This window comes from Rhamphochromis sp. 'chilingali' (genome assembly GCF_963969265.1).
Source record: "Rhamphochromis sp. 'chilingali' genome assembly, chromosome: 8".
In the NCBI taxonomy this organism is placed as follows: Eukaryota; Metazoa; Chordata; class Actinopteri; order Cichliformes; family Cichlidae; genus Rhamphochromis; species Rhamphochromis sp. 'chilingali'.
In genome coordinates this window covers 32,790,328-32,811,966 of record NC_137935.1, presented here as the reverse complement: position 1 = coordinate 32,811,966, position 21,639 = coordinate 32,790,328, and the positions used below count along the sequence as shown (strand labels likewise).

The 21,639-nt window shown below is 44.4% G+C and overlaps 1 protein-coding gene across 2 annotated transcripts in view; it reads right to left on the bottom strand.

The window, feature by feature from the left end:
- The window catches only part of LOC308400704 (calsyntenin-2-like), a 386,947-nt gene that overhangs the window by 125,941 nt on the left and 239,367 nt on the right, over window positions 1-21,639 (bottom strand). Inside the window, exons 1-2 of one of the 2 annotated variants that reach the window (XM_080888570.1) lie at window positions 11,855-11,981; window positions 7,475-7,624 (exon numbers count right to left, since the gene is read on the bottom strand). In XM_080888570.1, the coding sequence (XP_080744696.1) occupies window positions 7,475-7,624; window positions 11,855-11,966 (262 nt within the window). In that variant the 5' untranslated portion in view covers window positions 11,967-11,981. Of the gene's footprint in view, window positions 1-7,474; window positions 7,625-11,854; window positions 11,982-21,639 lie in introns of those variants that run through there. The other variant, XM_080888569.1, reaches the window with a different exon arrangement.

The following is a 21,639-nucleotide window of genomic DNA, read 5'->3' as shown; positions in this document are numbered from 1 at the left end:
GAAAGTAGAGATAGTGTCTGTCTCCTGATTCCAAACTGGGAGCTGGTTCCACAAAAAATGGGCCTGAAAGCTGAAGGCTCTGCCTCCCATTCTACTTTTAAATACTCTAGGAACCACAAGTAAACCAGCAGTCTGAGAGCTCCCAAAAGTGCTCTATTGGGGTGATCCAGTACTATGAAGCTTGATGGGCCTCATAATTTAAGACCTTGTATGCAGTGGCGGTCCTAGCCTGTTTGGCGCCCTCGGCGAACACTCCCTCTGCCCCCCCACACACAAAAAACATATTAAGGATTGCACATTAACATAAAACTTGTCAGAACCATACTGAAATTCACCAGAGAAACACACACACACACACACACACACACACACACACGCACACACGCACGCACACACGCGCACACATGAAGAGAGAGAGAGTATGCATAGTATGCAAACGGCTACCAACAGCCATCATAATTCGTCATACAATGAGAACAGGACAAATCAATTTACAACGACTACTTAATATTAAAATCTGTAACATAATATATTCTTTGGAGTTCAGTCTGTTACTGTTACTATTTTTACCATTTCTTCTTGGAGCAACTGTAACCACATAATTTCCATAAGTAACATACGTATTCTGATTCTGATTGTTTCAGGATACATGACCTGCCATTATCCAATGACACATCTGCTTACCTGTATCTTTTTCTCGTTTCTCCTCTTCTTCTTTTCTAATTTTTATAAACTGAGCACCTGGCTTTGAACTTTTCTTGTCCATCTTCCATTGGTTTCAATTTTGCACTCCAGTATGAACACAAATCCCCCAACTCGAGGATCAGGATCACCACAACATAACCTAACAGACCTGCACCTTAGTTCACAGATTCACTTTGTCTACGGTTTATTTCTGGGATTTCACACAACCCAGGATTCAAAACATGAATACATGATGGGCTTGGATTTACAACATTATGATTGAAATGTGCTCTATTTGGAAGCAGCTGGCCCCCCTCCCCTTTCGACAGGTTGTGTGTGAGACTTTAAATCATCAAACTGTAAATTGTAAATTTTAAATTGTTATTGATCCCTTTACCCCGAGTCCTAAAGTGTATATTTATTTTCTTACTCTTCTTATATATGTTGTTTGTTTACTTGCACTGCTGTAACTGGAGCCTCGTTCTCTCATCTCACTATATACCGGACTGTATCGGAGATGACAATAAAGTTTACTTTGACTTCAGCACCGAGCAGGCGCACCGAGGGCTCTCGCGCTCACTTTTCGCATATAGAATTTCAAAAAATTCGGGGCAAATTATAAGTCTGTATCATTATGTCTGGTGTTTTCATGTTTGTTGGTTTATTTTTATTTAGTTTTATTTTGCGAGTTGGTTATTAGATGCTGCTCCAGCCAGCCAGAGAATCCCCCGCCGCCCCGTCCTCTCCTCCCTGTGCCGCAAGCAGCGGGCGCACCTCGCAAACGGAGGGCGCCCTTACTCCCAGTAAATGGGCGATAGAAAACCGATCGGTGCCTATGCCATTCCCAATATGTGCTGGCTGATGTCGGGGCAGCATGAGTACGAGCAATTTTTTTTTTTTGCCGATGCCTGTGATGCCGCTCCCCACCAGGATGGCACCCCGGGCAACCGCCCGTGTCGCCCGTATCAAAAACCGCTACTGCTTGTATGTGAGGAGCAGGATTTTCAAATTCAAGTCGGGAGACATAAGGTCTTTCTTTCTAGTCAATGTCAGTACTCAAGCTAACTCTCACACATGATGAATAGGTGCATACACTTTCTCAACATCACCATGTTAGCGTTGCCATTGTAAGTACACTGCCCTACAAGTTTATCAGTATTGAGCTGCAAGTTTTGTCATAGTTCCATGATCCACGACAAATAATACGACAGACGTAGGAATTTATAAACCAAAAAAAGCATGATTAATTTTAGGATAAGTGTTAGTCAGTGTTATCAGTGTGTCAGCAGTTAGATAAGTGTTTCCATGTTAGGCATATGGTGAGATGTAGTAGAACCTAAAATAATCAGGCTGAGGCCAAACAAATAAATGACATGGGTAAAGCGAGGAAGATTGCAAACACTGAGACAGGCGGCTCTTTAAATGCTCCAGGGAGACTTGCCAGGTCTTCCCAGTAGCACTGCCTACCAGGAGCCTGTAAGACAACTAAGGAGGAGGAAAATAGGCAAAACACACACATTTAAATTTTGCTTAAATTTTTCAATTAAATCACATTATATGGTACAAATTTCCTTTTCATGCTTATCCATAATGTGCTGATCAATATATACTGTGTCTTTTGTAACACCAAACTGTAGATTAATAAGCAATGATGTCATACACTACAGTTACAAATAACTTCAAGAATCCTTTGTGAAACTTTGAAGAGTGTACCTCCGTAAAGTCAATTTAGTTGTGTTGGTGACTGTCTCTGTGTTTGACCACCATCCAAGGACACAAACACTGAGAAAACAAACAGTCTCAGAAAACAAAAAAACTCAAAGTGCTCGGTCTCTAGTCTGGGGCCTCCTGGCTTTAAGACTGACCACATAAAGCTTTCTGTCAATGTGCCTGTTATTGTGTTAGAGACAAACTGTATCACACCAAATAAAGCTGATAGCCAACCCTTCGAATTTAGAGAAGAGGCTCAACAGCCGCTCCATCCATTATTAGTTTTTCGTGTATGTCTTTGTGTGTGTGTGTATTCACATGTTTGTCTTTGTATGTGGGCAGAGGGAGAAGGGAGATTAATAGACAAGATATGAGATGGACTATTATACTTTGAGAAGTTTTAAATAGCTTTTCACTGGTGGAGGGAAAAAAGCAGAGGCGGTGTAGTCTCCGGCTATAGAACAGTGTGCTAAAAAAAACGATGAAGAAGTGATGCACCGGTGAGATAGTTACAGAGCATATTGGAATTGAGAGGGACAGACATCGGCATCCTTCCAAGAACCTGCAACAAATGAAACATAATGTTCACCAGGAAGAGATGCAGGTACAGGACAGATTCGTGGGCTCTGATCAGAGCACTGATTGCAGGTTTACATGCTGAGGGAACTAGATGGCACTCTGAACCATGATTCATGTCCAGTTAATTTGCCTGTGTATCTTCATCCATTAAGATCTGGAAAAGGTTACTTTGGACACAGATGTTTGATGTGTAAAACACCAGATGACTCTTGCTGTTTTTTCATATTTAAACCAAGTGGCAACTTTCAGAGCTGAAACAATTAAGCCCGAAGTGCAAAAAAGTATTCTTAAAAATCATCGCCTGGCACACTCATCCATACTTTACTATAGTCAGGTGCTTGGCTAGCTTAATTGACAGGTTTCAGAAGTCCGCTAGATCTCACCTATAATTATTACTCTCAATAAATAATATGATCTGCTGCGTGAAAAAGTTTTTGCTTCAGTTTTGATGCATGAAATTCTAGTATCTTATTAGGCTGTCAGATATGCATGTCTCTTTGTTATTAACCAATTAATTAAACAAAAACAGGACAGTAGGTCAAGGTAACTTTATTTATACCCATAGGCAAGGTAAATTTGAAGTAGGTAAAACACTGAAGCTTTAACAATAAAAAAGTCCATCAGCATCAGACGCAACTACCTCCATGATTTTTGTCTTTTTTTTTTTTTGGGGGGGGGGGGGGGGGGGGGGGGGGGGGGGGTGTATGATTTAGATCTTTTTCAGCCAGCAGGAGTTCGTAGAAACAGGTTTTGACAAAGCGTCTCATTTGAAGTTGATATGGGTAAATCTCTAGGACATCTTTGTTGTTACATACTAATATAATGATTTATATGGAGACATGTTTTCGTCTGCTGGATTGCCAAAAGCCAAATAACCACTCTCTTTTAGACCTGCCTTTGGCTGATTACAAACCTTATGATCTACTAATTGGTGGACAGCTGAAAACAGCTGTATGATGTGGCTGAAAATACTACACACACCTCTGTAAATGTGAGTCTGTGTGTGTGTGTGTGCGCGCGCACAGGCAGTACCCTTCAGTAAAGAAGTTTCCAAGAACAACTGAAGACCTGAGATTGGTAGAGACACACAACTGAGCCCTGCTGTCCAGAGCCAGAGACCATGGCTAACTTGAACAGACAGATTACAGTTTTTTAACTGCAAGAAAGCAAATTTTGTGTGTGTCTGTGTGTGTATGTGACATTCCTGCAGTAGCCTGTGTTTAATACAACAACCACTAGGCCTATTAAATATCCCCTGATCTATGGCCGTGGCATTTACTTTTCTCTCCATCCTTTGCTTTTTTCCCTGCTGACAAACAACTCTCATAGCGACAAGTGCCCTTTCATGAAGGAACAGTGTCTCTGTGTAGATTTGTGTGTGTGATCTTTTCACCATAATTTCGGAGTTCAAATCTTAACTTGAAAAAATGCTCACACAAAAGCAGAGTGTAAAGACAGCATTATCACAGAGAACGTAAAGGTTACCTTGTATGTCCATAACAGCTCAAAGTGCTCTGTGTGTGGCTGCGTGACTGTAAGCGTGCCAGGCAAAGGCACTGAACTTGTGCACACACCCACCAAAACCTAAAGACCGATCAGTTCCTGGTTGGCAAAGTGAATAAAAAACAGACCATTTTATTAATATGTAATTTTCAGCTGGATTAGATTTTGTCCGGGGTAGTCTAAGGTTTAGCAGTAGGTTACTTTGTTTCAACTAAACATCTACCCAATGGCAGCTGCCCTCCCTGATGGCAGTGGTCTCTCCCAGAAGGGAAAAAATAAAATAAAAAAAATACACAGGCACAGCATGAGCACTACAATAAAAGAGCACACTATGATAATTTGGCCTTCAAACTGTCCCAGTCTCAGTTCATCAGCATCCATCCATCCAATGCATGAAGCAAGCCTCGTCTAGAATTAAGTACTTCAGTACCGACAGCAGCCAAAGGATCAACTGTAAATGTTGTCACTGATGGTTCAGAGCTGTGCTGGCAGCAGGAGGTGTATACAACATTAAGCTTGGGCTTTTAATTTTGTTATTAGTTATGTATATATGTGAATATGTGAGTCTATGAATGTGTATTTATATCATAATGACCAATTTTTTCTTATGTGTGACCTATTGTGTTGTGGCATCTTGATAGTTCAACTGTACATTGTGAAATACGAAATATTCAAAGTGCCATCGTGATTACTTCTAAATTAAACCTTTACCATTAAAACACAACAAAGTGAGCAATTGTTTTAAAATACATTTTAATATAATATATTTATGTAATAATTTGAATTGTAAAATAAAGGGTGACATTTTTGACACTTTTCTTTCCCTCATTCTTTGGTTTTTGATTCCCGTGAATCTTAAAATTAAGCCTCCTACTCTGGTGGAGTTTGAATTGATCCATGTTAAGAAATTATTTATACTAAATAGTACTAATGTTAAATTTGATTGCTTCCCCCTTTTCCCATCTTAATTTTTCCACCTTGCTTGGGAAACTGTGGAGACAAAAACGACTGTTGAATATTTTATTTTCTATATTTAATTTAAAAGTGTACAACGACAAATGTTGAAACTGAGAAATTGCCTTGTGTTTTTGAAAAAATAAATGCTCCTCTTGAATTTCACGCCAGGACTATGTTTCAAAAAGGCTTGGAGAGGGGCATTATTACCACTGTGTTGCATCACCTCTTCTTTTAACACCACTGTATAAATGTTTGGAAACCGAGGTGAACAATTGTAGTTCTGAAAGCAAGATGTTTCCCCATCCTTACTCGATATACTGCAGAGTTTTAACAGTTCGACCCTTCTGGGTCTATTTTTTGCCAAATGTGTGTGTGATAGCTCGCGCCTGCAGGGAGGCCAGTTTATTACCTGGTCTCTTTTACTAGAGTAAGAGTGATGTTTTAATACCTGCTGGTTTGGCGTTGTCTTATTGAAATAAGCAGGAGCTTACCAGAAAAAGCTGCCGTCTAGGTGTTAGAATATAGTCCAAAACCTTTATATGTCATGCAGATATGAAGTTATATATGCCAAGAGTACTAATGCAATGCTGTGCATGCATGGATCCTAGCTTCTGAACTGTGCACCGATGGTAAGCCAGTGATTTCCTCTATGGTTTTCTTTTTCTCAGACAACACCAAAAAGCAGCTGAAATTTCGATTTATCACGCTTATCTAAACTCCTCTCCCTCAAACAGTTGTGGCAGATGGCTGCGCCTCCCTGATCCTGGTTTTTTGGAGGTTTCTTCCTGTAAAAAGGGGTTTTCCCTTCTAACTGTCACCAAGTGCTTGCTCATAGGGGGTTGTTAGATTGTTGGGATTTTCTGTATTTACCTCACAATACAAAGTGCCTTGATGCAGATGTTGTTGTGTTAGAAAAACAATTTAACTGAATCATGTCAATTATTACTGCAGTGGCCTCTGAAGACCAGAAGATGATCTCTTCAGCATGGATTTTGGATCTTGTACAAAAGTTATCTTAATTTTCAACTCTTCCTCTTCTTTGCTCTTAAACATTTAATATTGATGTTTCTTATATTCATATTTCAAACAGTGTCCTAGTGTTGTTGGAAACAGAATTATAAGATTCTTTTTTTCTGTGAAATTCCTGAGTCACATCAGAAACATAAACACTTGTCCAGAAGCTTTAAAAAAACATACAAGTTGGAGGACTGAAACAAGATTGAATATGAGCCAAGCAACTTAGCAGTTTCGTCAGGGTTCAGTGGCTGCCACTGAGCTGCTGCCAGGGTCCTCATTTACTGCTGTTTATCACCAGCCTGCTATCTTTGCGTTCTGTGGGATAAATGGCTGGATGCCAAAGAGCACATGAATCACCTTGTTAATGACAGAACAACACAGATTGCGCATGGTTACATGTGAAGCTGAAAACAGCATGTGGCCATCTTTCATCACGTGCTGCCGCCCTCTCTGACAAGCGTAAATTGCATCTAAAGTTATCTTAAGCACTGTTTGTGTTGTTGTGGCAGCACTCAGACGCTTGCCTTTGCATTACTCTGGGCCTTGTTAAAGCTGCCAAGACCATCTTCTGATGCGCTAGGAGCGGTATAGGTTGAGTCACTGTGCTTTTAGTAAAGTGTTGTTGATCACACCAGCTACGCTTGACAGGCCAATTCCTCAGGGAGGGAAAGAGAGACAGAAAGAGGCTTAGAAAAGGAAAGTGAGAGAGAAGAATATAGAAACATACTGTAGGTAAAGAAAGATGAGAAATGTAGACATTATGATAAGCACAAATGGAGAAAAATGAAGCATGCTGACTTAAGCAACGCATTTAAAGGTAAGTAGGAACACACACTATGAGTAATCACTTACAAATAAGCACATCTGTGAACATCAATAGAATGAAGCCACACACAGACTGCACAGACTATAATCACACACAAACAACCGCATCTGTGTTTCTGGGTGTATAAACACCGCACAGTCAGACCTGCCTGAAATCTGTGCACACAAACACAGACAGGCAGATATAACAAGGACCAACCTTGCCAGCCAGGTTTGCAGACCGGCTTGACGTCAATGCGGACAGGAACGCTGTGCAAGGCTCTCTTCTGGCCGCAGTCCCAGGCTGTCACCTGGATCTCGTACTGCTGCTGGCGATCATAGCTCAGTTTCTCTGTGTTCCGGATGTTACCTGGTAGGGAAGAAAAGGTCGAGGTCAAATTAATCCAAAATAGCTTTTTAAAGCAACTCATTATAGCGTATTGTTGAGTAAATCCAGCTTCCCTATTGTGTCTCATAATGAACACATTTTGTGTTTAGTGGTTTGCCAAAATTAAATGTTTTAAGAATAATAAAAAAAATAAAATAACCATCATTCAGTTAGTAAACTATTGTCTGGTTTGTGTGGCAGTGATGAAGTTAGAAAGTTGCAATCGCTGTGTCCAATTTTCTACAAAAGAACTCATCCTGTGCAGTTAGATTCTCTGTTAAATTGTTCAATTTAATTTACACTTCCCAACCAGCAAAACACCTGAAATTGATTTAGGCAATTAGGGAAAATATAAGGCAGCTGTAGATTTGATCCATTTGGGTGGATCAAATGGTTTATGGCCTGGACAATAAACGCACATTTATCCTAATTTCACATTAGACAAAAAAGGCAGCTGTAAATGAAATTAACTGTGGTTGAATCACATTTCTCTTCTCATGGGCCAGAAACATTTTGAGACTAAACATAGCTCCCATTGGCTGAGTTGGTAGAAAAATGGAAGCCATCCAGAATTTTTGGTTTGAGGAACAGCTATAATTAAAAATCAAAAGCATGCTAACACAGCAGGAAAATATTTAATGGTACATGCACACAGGGCCGAGTAGGGTTGTTTTCCATGCATGCTCTGGATTAGTCATGACTCTTGAGTACTTAAGTATGTTAATATAAAAAAAAATGAGGTTAAAGACACAGTTGACTACTCTTAATGGCAAAACTCAGTTTTCATCCACAGTGGCTGCTTTACTACAAACTTGACCAGGGATCACAATAAACTGCCAGACAGTTAAATATGAGTACTGATGCTGATGCTAGTGCTAGCTGGCTCTCTAGCTAAAAGCACCATTGTTTTTCAGCCATTGATGCTACATGTCTTGATTTGATTTTATGTTTATACAAGTGAAATTGCTGTGTTATTACATACATATTTAAGGTTAGTCTTTTACATTGAAGTAAACTAACATAAATATCTGAATTGTTTAGCACCTTAAATCGTCATATATGTGGGCTAATCCAACCCAACCACTATTAACTGTTAGCAGATCTACTGCTACTGGCACGTTTAACAGCTGATAAATGAAAATAAGTATAAGTGTGTGTTAATGTTGCACAGCGTGTCGACCAAAGCAGTTGGAATGCTAAAAACAATAACTAGCTGATCCCAGCAGAACTACACATAACAAATATTAGGAAAATCTTAATATGTTTCATGCATCTAAAAGAAAAATAAACAATATATTTAAATATACACATATATAATATGTTTTAAATAAAAAAAAAAAACGATCAACATCTCAATTTTAATTATTAGATCTGGGATCTAATAATTAAAACCTTTAACCTGGAAAAAGGCTGCAAGTTCAAAACATCCAAGTGTCATGTAGGTCTTGAGCCTGTGTTTTGGTTTTTAAACTGTTGATTTTTCTAAATGATTCATTGTTTTGAGTTCTCTATGTCCCTTGGGCTTCCTGTTTTATTTTGGTAGTCTGTTGTCTCTTATGAATTAGGTTCAGTTTGCTTCCCTTACCTTGTTACATCTAATTTCTTCTTGCTGTGTTTCCCAACTGTCTCCACTCTCCCTAATCTTCCCCTTGTGTATATATTGTCTCAGTCTCCCCTTGTCTCTCGTCGGAGTCTCTGCTCATTTGTTTTCATGTCCCACTAGTCCCATGTTTCCTTAGTTTCCTTTCCCAGTTTAGGTTATTTGTTATGTCTTGGTATTTCTTTTGTACTCTCATGTTCCAGCAACGCTCGATTTACATTAACTCATTCCTGTCTCTCTGCGTCATCTGCATTTTGTTCCACACTCAGCTCCACACGATCTGCAGCCCGCAGATCATGACACCAAGTAAATATAAAATGCTCAGTGGAAGCATTTGGGAAGTTATTACATATTACAGAAAACAGCCTGCACATTTTTTGTGAACCATTTTATGTAATACATACCACAAACACAAATCTGAGTCTGGAGTTTCTAAATCATCAGTGGCTGGAAGTCAGATTTTATAGAGTCATAAAATGGGTATGTGATCTTTTACAGCTAAATGAGTTTCATTTTACTGCAGTCATAAGAAATATGTTATAGCTATGTTTCTGTACTCATCACTAGACTTTTACATTTATTTAGAATGGATCTCTTCTCTAGTCTGGTGCCTTGAAAAATACCCACTTTGACATTTTAGCATAAACCATAGTATCGTAAGTTAAGTATATATACTTGCCTATGCTCTCCCTTGTGGAAAATGAGAAGCAGCAGTTCCACTTGAATTGGTGTCTACTGCACGACGCTGTATATCTTAATGACATTTTAGACTTTTTAGATAACACACAACGTGTATCTGTTGCTGTCTTCTTTTCCCTTGTGCAGTTTGTTTGCTTAAAGGAGCAATGAGTATTTAATTTTAAACCATCCCAATATGTCATTGTCAAATTAACTTTGATGCCTTAATATAATCACTGTAACAAATGAGATCACGGCAGAGATGACAGGTAGCCTCCGTCTCTCAAAGTGTTTGATTAGAGCTAATGTTTTTTTAAAATTAAGAACACATTTTCATTAAATCCATGCTGCCTTCTGATTCAGAGACAATGTTGCCCCTGTCTTGCCATTACCACAATTAGTCCTTTCATGTTATTATCATCCTTCAACAATGAGATTACTATTGTTGTAAAAATCCTTGTTGGTTAATCAACTTCTGATATGAATCATATCAAAGCCCTTATCAGTTTTAATTAGAGATTTTTTTTGTATTGTCAAATAGAATGAAATGTGGATCTGGATACCTACTGGCAATCAATAGAAATAGAAATTATCACAAAGGTTTGTCACTTTAGGCTTAAAAAGTGCACACTTTACTAGATTACATAAGGTTATCCGGGCTTGTGCGCACAAAAACTAGGAAAGTTGAATGAAATTTAGAAATGATCAAATATGTTATGTACACCTGCATTTTATTATAAATGTACTCACCATTAAACAAATCCCAAAAGGTCACACATGATACAGTTAAAAGTGAATGCTAGGAATGCTGGGAAAGCTTAATTAAACAAGAATATGCCACAGTCTGGCAGGGATTCAAAGGGAATAATGATTGCATACTCAACACCTTAGAAGGAACACTTGTTTCCCTCATGGGAAAATGAGCAGGAAGACAGACACAAAAAATAAAATCCAGTTAGTGAGTTCAAAATAAAACAGGAAGTAACTAAAGAGAAGCCCAATATTATGATAATATGTAAAAAAAAAAAAGTAGGAGTAGAGTACAAGATGCAATAAACTGCCTTAAGAGAAATGATTCTGAGGTATTTTCAGCTGAATTTAAATACCACATGTTTGAAATGAAAGAGAAAAAAATCTGGAGTGTGGACAAAAATGACCTTTGCAGACCTCTGTACCGTGTTTCTTTGCTTAGGTTTAATGCCTCTAGGCTACATTTAGCCTCTACTAACATAATAGACCAAAATATTTTACAAACATGTCTCCAGCTCAGATGAGATGGGAAGAGTGGGTTGCAGTTACTGCTGCTTACTATAAATGAAAGTGTATAAGGTCTACTTGTATGAAACTTCTATGAAAAACATACAAGAGTTTTTCAAGATCCCTTGAAAAAATATATAATGAAACTCGTATGTTTTGGATACTTACTAAAACAATATATGAAAGTAATGAGAAAGTGGCCACTTTCATGAGTAAATCATATAAGTTTTTACTATTTCTTTTCCATATGGGAAGAAGCGTTATACAGATGCAAAAACACATTTCTAAAGTACTACATCTTCATCACTGCAAAGTAAGAGAAACTGGAGCATATTCAGTAGGAACATGACTGTTCACAGCAAAGATCACAGTAAGAAAACAGCAGGCAATCCTTAAAGAGCCAAAAATTCACAGAGTAACAGCAAAACACATGCAAAAATGTAAACTTGCCACCTGTTTAAATCTTTGGTCATGGTCATTTTAAGAAAAACACTGAATAAGATGGGAAGATATGAAGGACTCTATTGTGAAAGAAACACTGCAGATTGCATTTGGTTCGGAAAAGACCACCTGGATGTATCTACAGAAGCTTTGGGACAATGTTAGCAGGATAAAATACACCAGATAGACATTAAAACCTCATTGTAAGTAAAAAATGTTGTATTTTATTTGTATACCTGTCAGGGCTCTGTGTGCGGGCAGGCAGAGATGAGGATCCAAATGCAGGACTCGGAAAATGGAATGTAACTCAAAAAACCTCAGCTTTATTGCTGGCAGGAATACAAACATGAAGTGAGGCCGGAACACTGAGACCAAGAACACACAGGCATAATCTGATGGTACGACGCAACACTGAGCATGGGAAAACACAGGGCTTATATACACAGGGTAGTAACGGGGGAATTGGCAACAGGAGGGAGACACAGCTGGGAGAGATCAGGGCTAACGAGACAGGGGGAACAAAGCTGCACATACTAACATCAGACAGGAACAAGAACCTTCAAAGTAAAACAGGAAACAAAACACACTTTACTAAGACACAGACTAGACAGAGACAGACTTGACACTGACCAAAGGCTACTAAATGATAATCACAATCACAACAGTATCAGATCATAAATCATAATATAGAAAAACACCAAGATAACTGAAACACCAAGTACCAGAGAAACAAAGGAAAATCCATGATGCAAAAGTACCAAAACATAATGAACTCAAAATACTGGGTCCAACGGACCCAGAACCGTGACAGTACCCCCCCTCTAAGGGCTGACTCCCGACAGCCCCAAACAAAAAAAAGCACAACAAAGCACCAGGCCAGGGCGGGCGGAGGGGGTCCAGGATGGAGGGACAGAGCCCAAACAAAAAAACAAGGAGCACCAGAGTCCAAAAAACGCAGGAAAGCATATCAAAAACAAAACGAAACCAGAGCTCACCAAGAGTCTACAAAAAGTCCAGGGGGCCGACCGCGCACACGGCAACGGTGGCGACGTGCGAACAGTTCTGGAGGCCGACCGTGCACACGGCAACGGCGGGCAAACAGTTCTGGAGGCCGACCGTGCGGACGGCAACGGCGGCGAGGAAGCAGTTCTGGAGGCCGACCGTGTGGACGGCAACGGCGGCGGGAATGCAAGCCTGGAGGCCGGCCACACGGAAGGCAGTGGCGGCAACAGAAGTCCGGAGGGCGGCCACGGTGGTGATGATGCCCAACAAGCGGCCTGGCAGATGACCAACAATGTGGAGGTGGTAGGAGGGGACCCGAAGGCTGCGTGGCCCCTGCAGCCCCAGGCGAAGCGGTTGGATCAGATGAGGCAGAGGCTGAAGCCGAAGCTGGGCCAGGCGACGCTGAAGCGAATGCGGAGGCTGAACCAGGTGAGGCTGATGCAGAGGCGGGGCCAAACGAAGCTGGTGATGCGGGAGCTGGACCAGACAAGGATGAGGACGCGGAGGCCGGACCAGACGAGGATGAGGACGCGGAGGCCGGACCAGACGAGGATGAGGACGCGGAGGCCGGACCAGACGACGCTGAAGCGGATGCGGAGGCTGGACCCGGCGAAGCGAATGAAGCTGAAAAAGGCGAAGCTGAAGCCGAAGCTGAAGCCGGAGCTGGACCAGGCGAAGCTGAAGCCGGAGCTGGACCAGGCGAAGATGAAGCCGGAGCCGGACCAGGTGTGGGTGATGCTGAAGCCGGACCAGGCGACGGCGAGGATGCAGCAGAGTCCAAGCCAGGTGACGGCGAGGATGCAGCAGAGGCCGAGCCAGGCGACGGCATGGGTGGAGATACGGAGGCTGCAGCTGACGTGGATGAAGACACGGAGGCTGCAGCTGACGTAGATGAAGACACGGAGGCTGCAGCTGACGTAGATGAAGACACGGAGGCTGCAGCTGGCATGGATGAAGACACGGAGGCTGCAGCTGGCATGGATGAAGACACGGAGGCTGCAGCTAGCGGCGGCGTGGAAGCTGGAGACGGAGGCGCTGCAGCAGGCGGCGGCATGGATGAAACTGCTGCTGCAAGCGTGGATGAGGCTGCTGGTGGAGCAGCTGGTGGCTGGACGGGCTCCTCGGGCCCCCCAGCTGACGAGGAAGGAGGCTGGACGGGCTCCTCGGGCCCTCCAGCGAGAACAGTCTCAGGACCAGTGGGCACAGGGGCCCCTGGAACACGCAGGACAAAACCAGCAGGTGCGAGGACCTCTGGCAGGAACAGAACAGAACCAGCAGGCCCACGAGCCTCTGGCAGGGACAGATCAGAACCAGCAGGTGCACGGGCCTCTAGCAGGGACAGATCAGAACCAGCAGGCGCACGGGCCTCTGGCAGGGACAGATCAGAACCAGCAGGCGCACGGGCCTTTGGCAGGGACAGAACAGAACCAGCAGGTGCACGGGCCTCTGGCAGGGACAGAACAGAACCAGCAGGCGCACGGGCCTCTGGCAAACACATAGCAGACTTCAGCCGCCCAGAGCATTGACTCTGCTCAGGCAGTGACAGCCGGGTGCAGTCCTCAGCTGGGTTCCTAGCCTCCAGGGGTCCAGAGTAGGCTGAGGGCTGAAACTCAGCCTCTGGGGAGGCCCTGGAGCGCGTCACAGTCTCTGAACTGGCCAGCTTTTTAGGAATGATTACATTATCATGAGGTTTGTTGCTCTGCTTAGAACAAACTGATGAAACACAGTTCCTTTTAGATTGATTTGACTGAGCTTGTTGTACCGGGGTAGCAAGTGACACAGGGTGCAGGGCTAGTGGCTGCTGAACAGGAGGCTGAACTGAGGGTGACTGAAACAATGGTTGGGATGACGACGGTGGTGGAATTGGAGACTGAGCTTGAGGCCGGGCGGCTAACTGAGCTTGAGGCCGGGCGGCTAACTGAGCTTGAGGCCGGGCGGCTAACTGAGCTTGAGGCCGGGCGGCTAACTGAGCTTGAGGCCGGGCGGCTAACTGAGCTTGAGGCCGGGCGGCTAACTGAGCTTGAGGCCGGGCGGCTAACTGAGCTTGAGGCGAAAGTGGTGGTGGTGGAGTTGGTGACTGGGCTACAGGCGGCTTCTGAGCAGGAAACACAGGACACTGAGCTACAGGTGGCTGCTGAGCAGGGGACACTGGAGACTGAGCTACAGGTGGCTGCTGAGCAGGGGACACTGGAGACTGAGCTACAGACGGCTGCTGAGCAGGGGACTGAGCTGAAAGCGGACGGGCAGCTGACTGAATAAACATAGCTCCAGAATAAACTGATCCAGACGGAACAGTCTTAACTCCTGGATCTGAAAAAAACATCAGGCGCACAGTCTTCTGAACCAATGGGAAAATAGTCATTCTTAAAACGAAAACTTTTATTTTCCCGAACCGGAGAAACACGAGCTGTAGTGTTCATGTAGCTGGCGTTCGCAGCTTTGGGGTAAACAGTCTGTCTATCCCTTGACAAAAAAGGCGAATGAAGGGAGACTCTGTCACTCACCCTAGGCGGTTGTTTGAGCTGAGTCCCAGGCTCCTGCTGGAGCTGTGAGTGCTGGCTGCGTGTTCGCTGCCTCCCTGTTGAAGAGGGAGCGGCGCTGGCGGAATGTGACGAGGGAGGACTCTGCTGTGGCTGCTCCTGCTGTGATGTGGAAATGCTGGGTGAGTCAGGTGGCACGATAATAATCCCTAACATCTTGTAAAAGGCTTGTGCAGGCGTGAGCTGATTGCTTGCAGGCTCGTAGTAATCCTCCCGGGACCGGCTGGAGCGTTTTCTGCGAGACCTGGGCGTCTGCGGGGAGGAAGCAGACGAGTGGGCCGAAGGGTAGGCTGCCAGCGAGGAACGGCAGCACGGAGGCCCTCCAAGCGCTAGCCGGGTCCCGTCAAAACGGGAGCTGCGCTTCCACGGTGAGTCCGCTGGATCCATTACTGGTCGTGTCGTTCTGTCAGGGCTCTGTGTGCGGGCAGGCAGAGATGAGGATCCAAATGCAGGACTTGGAAAATGGAATGTAACTCAAAAAACCTCAGCTTTATTGCTGGCAGGAAAACAAACATGAAGTGAGGCCGGAACACTGAGACCAAGAACACACAGGCATAATCTGATGGTACGACGCGACACTGAGCATGGGAAAACACAGGGCTTATATACACAGGGTAGTAACGGGGGAATTGGCAACAGGAGGGAGACACAGCTGGGAGAGATCAGGGCTAACGAGACAGGGGGAACAAAGCTGCACATACTAACATCAGACAGGAACAAGGACCTTCAAAGTAAAACAGGAAACAAAACACACTTTACTAAGACACAGACTAGACAGAGACAGACTTGACACTGACCAAAGGCTACTAAATGATAATCACAATCACAACAGTATCAGATCATAAATCATAATATAGAAAAACACCAAGATAACTGAAACACCAAGTACCAGAGAAACAAAGGAAAATCCATGATGCAAAAGTACCAAAACATAATGAACTCAAAATACTGGGTCCAACGGACCCAGAACCGTGACAGTACCCCCCCTCTAAGGGCTGACTCCCGACAGCCCCAAACAAAAAAAAGCACAACAAAGCACCAGGCCAGGGCGGGCGGAGGGGGTCCAGGATGGAGGGACAGAGCCCAAACAAAAAAACAAGGAGCACCAGAGTCCAAAAAACGCAGGAAAGCATATCAAAAACAAAACGAAACCAGAGCTCACCAAGAGTCTACAAAAAGTCCTGGGGGCCGACCGCGCACACGGCAACGGTGGCGACGTGCGAACAGTTCTGGAGGCCGACCGTGCACACGGCAACGGCGGGCAAACAGTTCTGGAGGCCGACCGTGCGGACGGCAACGGCGGCGAGGAAGCAGTTCTGGGTGCCGACCGTGCGGACGGCAACTGGGATTGGGCAGCCCTGATTTAGGGTGCTTTGACAAGGGGATGACTGCACAAGTACCTGGTGTTGGCAGCTGCTGGTGGGCTTCACCTCAGCCAATTTGAGTCACTGGACTGGAACACTTGAACATACATATAAGATAAGATAAGATAAGATAAGATAAGATAAGATAAGATAAGATAAGATAAGATAAGATAGAACTTTATTAATCCCTCGGGTGGGTTCCTCTGGGAAATTCGACTTCCAAAAAAAGCACAGCAACGACCAAAGTTACAGTTACAGAACTGTTATATATATATACACACACACACACACACACACACACACACACACACACACACACACACACACACACACACACACACACACACATATATAAATACAGAGACAAATATAAATAAAATATACAAAGGGGATAAATAGAATAAATAGGAATAAAAAATAAAAATACAAGTGAATTGCACATTTCAAGTATTGAGTCTATTGCACTGTTGACTATTTACAAAAAGTATTGCACAAGGTATTGTACAGTGAGGTGCAGAGGCACTACAGCTTAGTTGTTCCCCCCTCCTTTGTCCTCCTGTTTCCCCTCCCTCTCCCCTCCAGAGAGGAGTTAAACAGTCTGATGGCGTGTGGGACAAAGGAGTTTTTAAGTCTGTTAGTTCTTGTCTTGGGGAGAAGCAACCTGTCACTGAACAGACTCTTCTGGTTGTTTATGGCCGTGTGCAGAGGATGCCCAGCATTGTCTATAATGTCCATCAGTTTCTTTAATGTCCTTTTCTCTGCCACTGTCACCAGAGTGTCCAGCTTCATGCCGACCACAGAGCTAGCCCTCCTGATCAGTTTCTCCAGCCTGGATGAGTCCCTCTTTGCTGTGCTGCTCCCCCAGCACACCACAGCATAGAAAAGTACTCCAGCAACCACTGACTGGTAAAACATCCTCAGGAGCTTCTTGCAGATGTTAAAAGACCTCAGCCTCCTGAGGAAGTACAGTCGGCTTTGGGCTTTTTTATACAGGTGCTCTGTGTTGCATGACCAGTCCAGTTTATTGTCCACCCACAGCCCGAGGTACTTGTACTTGTTGACCACCTCCACCTCCTCCCCCTCTATCTGAACTGGCAGTGGACCTTCTCTGGACCTCCCGAAGTCCACAACCAGTTCCTTAGTCTTTGAGGTGTTGAGTTGCAGGTGGTTTGTGTGACTCCATGCGACAAAGTTCCTCACCAGACTTCTGTACTCCTCTTCTTGATCATCCCAGATACACCCCATGATGGCCGTGTCATCTGCAAACTTCTGAATATGGCATAATTCAGAGTTGTAGCAGAAGTCAGAGGTGTACAGGGTGAAGAGAAGAGGGGACAGCACAGTTCCCTGTGGTGCTCCTGTGCTGCTGACCACTGTGTCAGACGTGATGTCCTTCAGCCTGACGTACTGTGGTCTGTCGGTGAGGTAGTCGGAGATCCAAGCCACCAGGCAGGGGTCCACCTCCATCCTGTTCAGTTTTTCCTGAAGCATACAGGGCCGGATGGTATTAAAGGCACTGGAAAAGTCAAGAAACAGGATCCTGACCGTGCCTTTTCCCCCATCCAGGTGTGAGTGGGCTCTGTGTAGGAGGTACAGGATGGCATCCTCCACTCCGACACCCACCTTGTATGCAAACTGTAGTGGGTCCTGGGCATGTTGTACCTGTGGTCGGAGGAGGTTGAGGAAGAGCCGCTCTAGAGTCTTCATAAGATGTGACGTCAGTGCCACCAGTCAGAAGTCATTCAGCTCATTGGGCCGGTTCTTTTTGGGGACCGGGACGATGCAGGATGTCTTCCATAGGGCGGGCACTCTCCCCAGTCGCAGACTGAGGTTGAAGACTCGTTGTAGCGGCTCCCCAAGTTCAGCAGCACATGCCTTAAGCATCCTAGGACACACCTTGTCTGGGCCTGCTGCCTTTCTGGGGCGAAGCTTCCTCAGTTGCCTCCTGACCTGATCCACTGTGACACTGGGAGATGTTTGGGAGGAGGGGAGGGGGGGAGATGTCTTGCTGCTGAGAGAGGGATTGGAGGAGGGGGGTGTCATGGTGTCAGGAAGGGGGGGAAGCGAGGGAGGCAGGAGAGTGGGGAGAGGACTCTGTAGTGAAGGTGAGGGTGAGGGTGGGGGGGTTGTGGGCTGGTCAAACCTGTTGAAGAAGTTGTTGAGTTCGTTTGCCTTCTCCACAGTCCCCCCCACTGTGCTTTTCTTGGTGTTGTGGCCTGTGATGGTTTTCACACCATTCCAGACCTCCCTCATATTGTTCCTCTCCAACTTCTGCTCCACCTTCCTCCTGTAGGTGTCCTTTGCTTCCCTCAGGCAGCGTTTCACCTCCCGCTGTGCTGCTTTCATCTCCTCCTTCACTTTGCTCCTGAAAGCCTTCTTCTTCATGTTGAGGACAGCTTTGACTTCCTGTGTTACCCACGGTTTGTTATTAGGATAACACCGTACCGTCTTAGCAGGGGCGACTGTGTCCACACAAAAGTTGAGGTAGTCTGTAAGACAGTGTGTCGCCCCCTCTATGTCCTCACCATGTGGGCTCAGGAGCACATCCCAGTCTGTGGTGTCATAGCAGTCTCTCAGAGCATCCTCCTTTTCTGGGGTCCATCTCCGGATGGAGCGCGTTGTGACAGGCTGCCTTTGGACGAGGGGTGTGTATTGTGGCTGTAGGTAAACCAGGTTGTGGTCTGACTTCCCTAGTGGGGGGAGGGGGGTGGCTCTGTATGCATCTCTCACATTAGCATACAGTAGGTCAATTGTCCTGTTGCTCCTTGTGGGACAATTCACAAACTGGTGAAAAGCAGCCAGAGTAGAATCCAGTGTGGCATGGTTAAAGTCTCCAGATATAATAATGAAAGCCTCGGGGTTTTGTGTCTGAAGTCTTGCTGTGACTGTGTGTATTTTCTCACAGGCAGCTGTTGCGTCGGCCCTCGGAGGGATGTAAACACACACACAGATCACATGACTGAACTCCCGAGGTAGATAATATGGCCGCAAGCTAACAGCTAGCAGCTCCAGGTCCGGACGGCATACCGAAACTTTAACGGAGACGTGTCCAGGGTTACAGTATCTGTTGTTAACGTAGACAATGAGTCCCCCACCTCTGCTTTTTCCGCTGGCCTGCGTGTCCCTATCGGCTCTCACAGATGTGAAACCGCATAGGTCTACGTTAGCCTGCGGCGTTAGCTCGGTTAGCCACGTCTCCGTGAAGATAAACAAGCTGCACTCACGGTATAGTCTGTGGTTGTTCAGAGCGCACAGTTCGTCAATCTTATTCTGTAACGAGTTCACGTTGCCCATGATCACTGTCGGGATTGATGGTTTGAATCGCCTCCGGTGATCCGCTCTCCTCGCTCCAGCTTTGCAGCCTCTGTAGCTCCTCTTTAGCTCGGCCGGGATGTTGTGTCGCATGCCGGTCTGTCCCTTTGTTTTTAGTGCCAGCAGCTCCGCTCTCGAATAAATGAAGGAGCTGGTTCCAGAAGTTTTGAAAAGTGCATTATCCATCTTGTATCGCTATATCTAAGAGGTATAAGTAGAGGAAGGTGAAAAAAACTTTGAAAAACCTAGTCTAAAAAAGTTAAAGTTAAGAAAAAAGGTGCGGTGTTGCAGAGCTACTTGGAAAGGCTGCCGTCACTCCAGCGCCATCTTGCTAAAATATGTCACGATCCTGAGTCTTATGACCCAGTGTTTTGAGTTTTAGTCCAACGGACCCAGAACCGTGACAATACCACCTTTCAAGACAAACATCACAAAGTTCTTCACAACCACATGCCCAAACATAAAAACAAGAGTTGACCAAATGCACAAAAAGGGGGATTTTTTAGGTGCTTTTTGAAAGAGACCAACTCCACAGCTGTGAAGCACGGTGGAGGGAGCGTCATGATTAAGGAGCAACGTTATCGCAGCTTAAGAGAGGTTGGGTAATGCAGCAGAACAGCGACCAACAGCACACACGTAAATCACTGAATAAGTATTATATAAGAAAATTCATATGTTGAAATGAGTACATGAGGCCTGACCATAACCCAGCGGAATCCCAAAGCATTACAAGAAATGTACTAAAAAGGTTCTGCAGACTCGTTTAAAGCCTGAATGTCTGATTGAAGGTGCAGCTGGAAATTCTACAAGTTACTACTTTAAATTACACTTTATTCAGTCTGCACAACTATTAATGTGTTTATTAATGAAAAGTGCAGCTCTGAATTTAGTCAAATAGCGTATAAGACTTTTATCGCCAAAGCACATTGTAATGAGTAATTATACACAAATCATGGTCATTTAAAAGGACTCACAAACCTTGTTGGCAAGTTATAATATCTCTTGACCAGGAAAATTAATATATGGCACAAAAGTACAACTAGCACAACAAAAACATCACATCAGTGCTTCAGCTGTGTATGCATGCACAAAACTCAGATTCATCAATATTTCCTTGAGAATTTTACTTAGGTAATTATTTACAGTTTTTTCAAAACAACCTCAGCCAGAAAGATAAAATCAAGTACAGTGGAACCCCGACTTACGAATACCCCATTTAACGAAAAATTCAAGTTACGAAGGCACTTAACGGCATTATTTCTGCCCGTGTTACAGCAAAATGCCCGCGTAACGAAATCTGCTGGCTCTGATTGGCAGAGCCCAGAATGCCTACAATGCCCAATCCCTTTCGTACTTGCACTTCGCTGTTCCACTTGAACGACGTATTGCTGTTGCAGTTAGCAATTAGCCTATCGTTCACTCAAAATGCGCGATGGGTGCTTCGACAGAATCACATGTAAAGAATGCCAAGTTTTAACTGTAAAGTAATAAATTTGAGAAACACACTCCCCTTTAAATGGCCTGCATTTGTATAGCGCTTTTCTAGTCCATAGGACCCCAAAGCGCTTTACACTACATTCAGTCATCCACCCATTCACACACACATTCACACACTGGCGATAGCAAGCTACATTGTAGCCACAGCTGCCCTGGGGCGCACTGACAGAGGCGAGGCTGCCGGACACAGGCGCCACCGGGCCCTCTGACCACCACCAGTAGGCAAACATGGGGTTAGTATCTTGCCCAAGGATATTTGGCATGCAGCCAGGATGCAGCCTGGGATCGAACCACCGACCTTCTGAT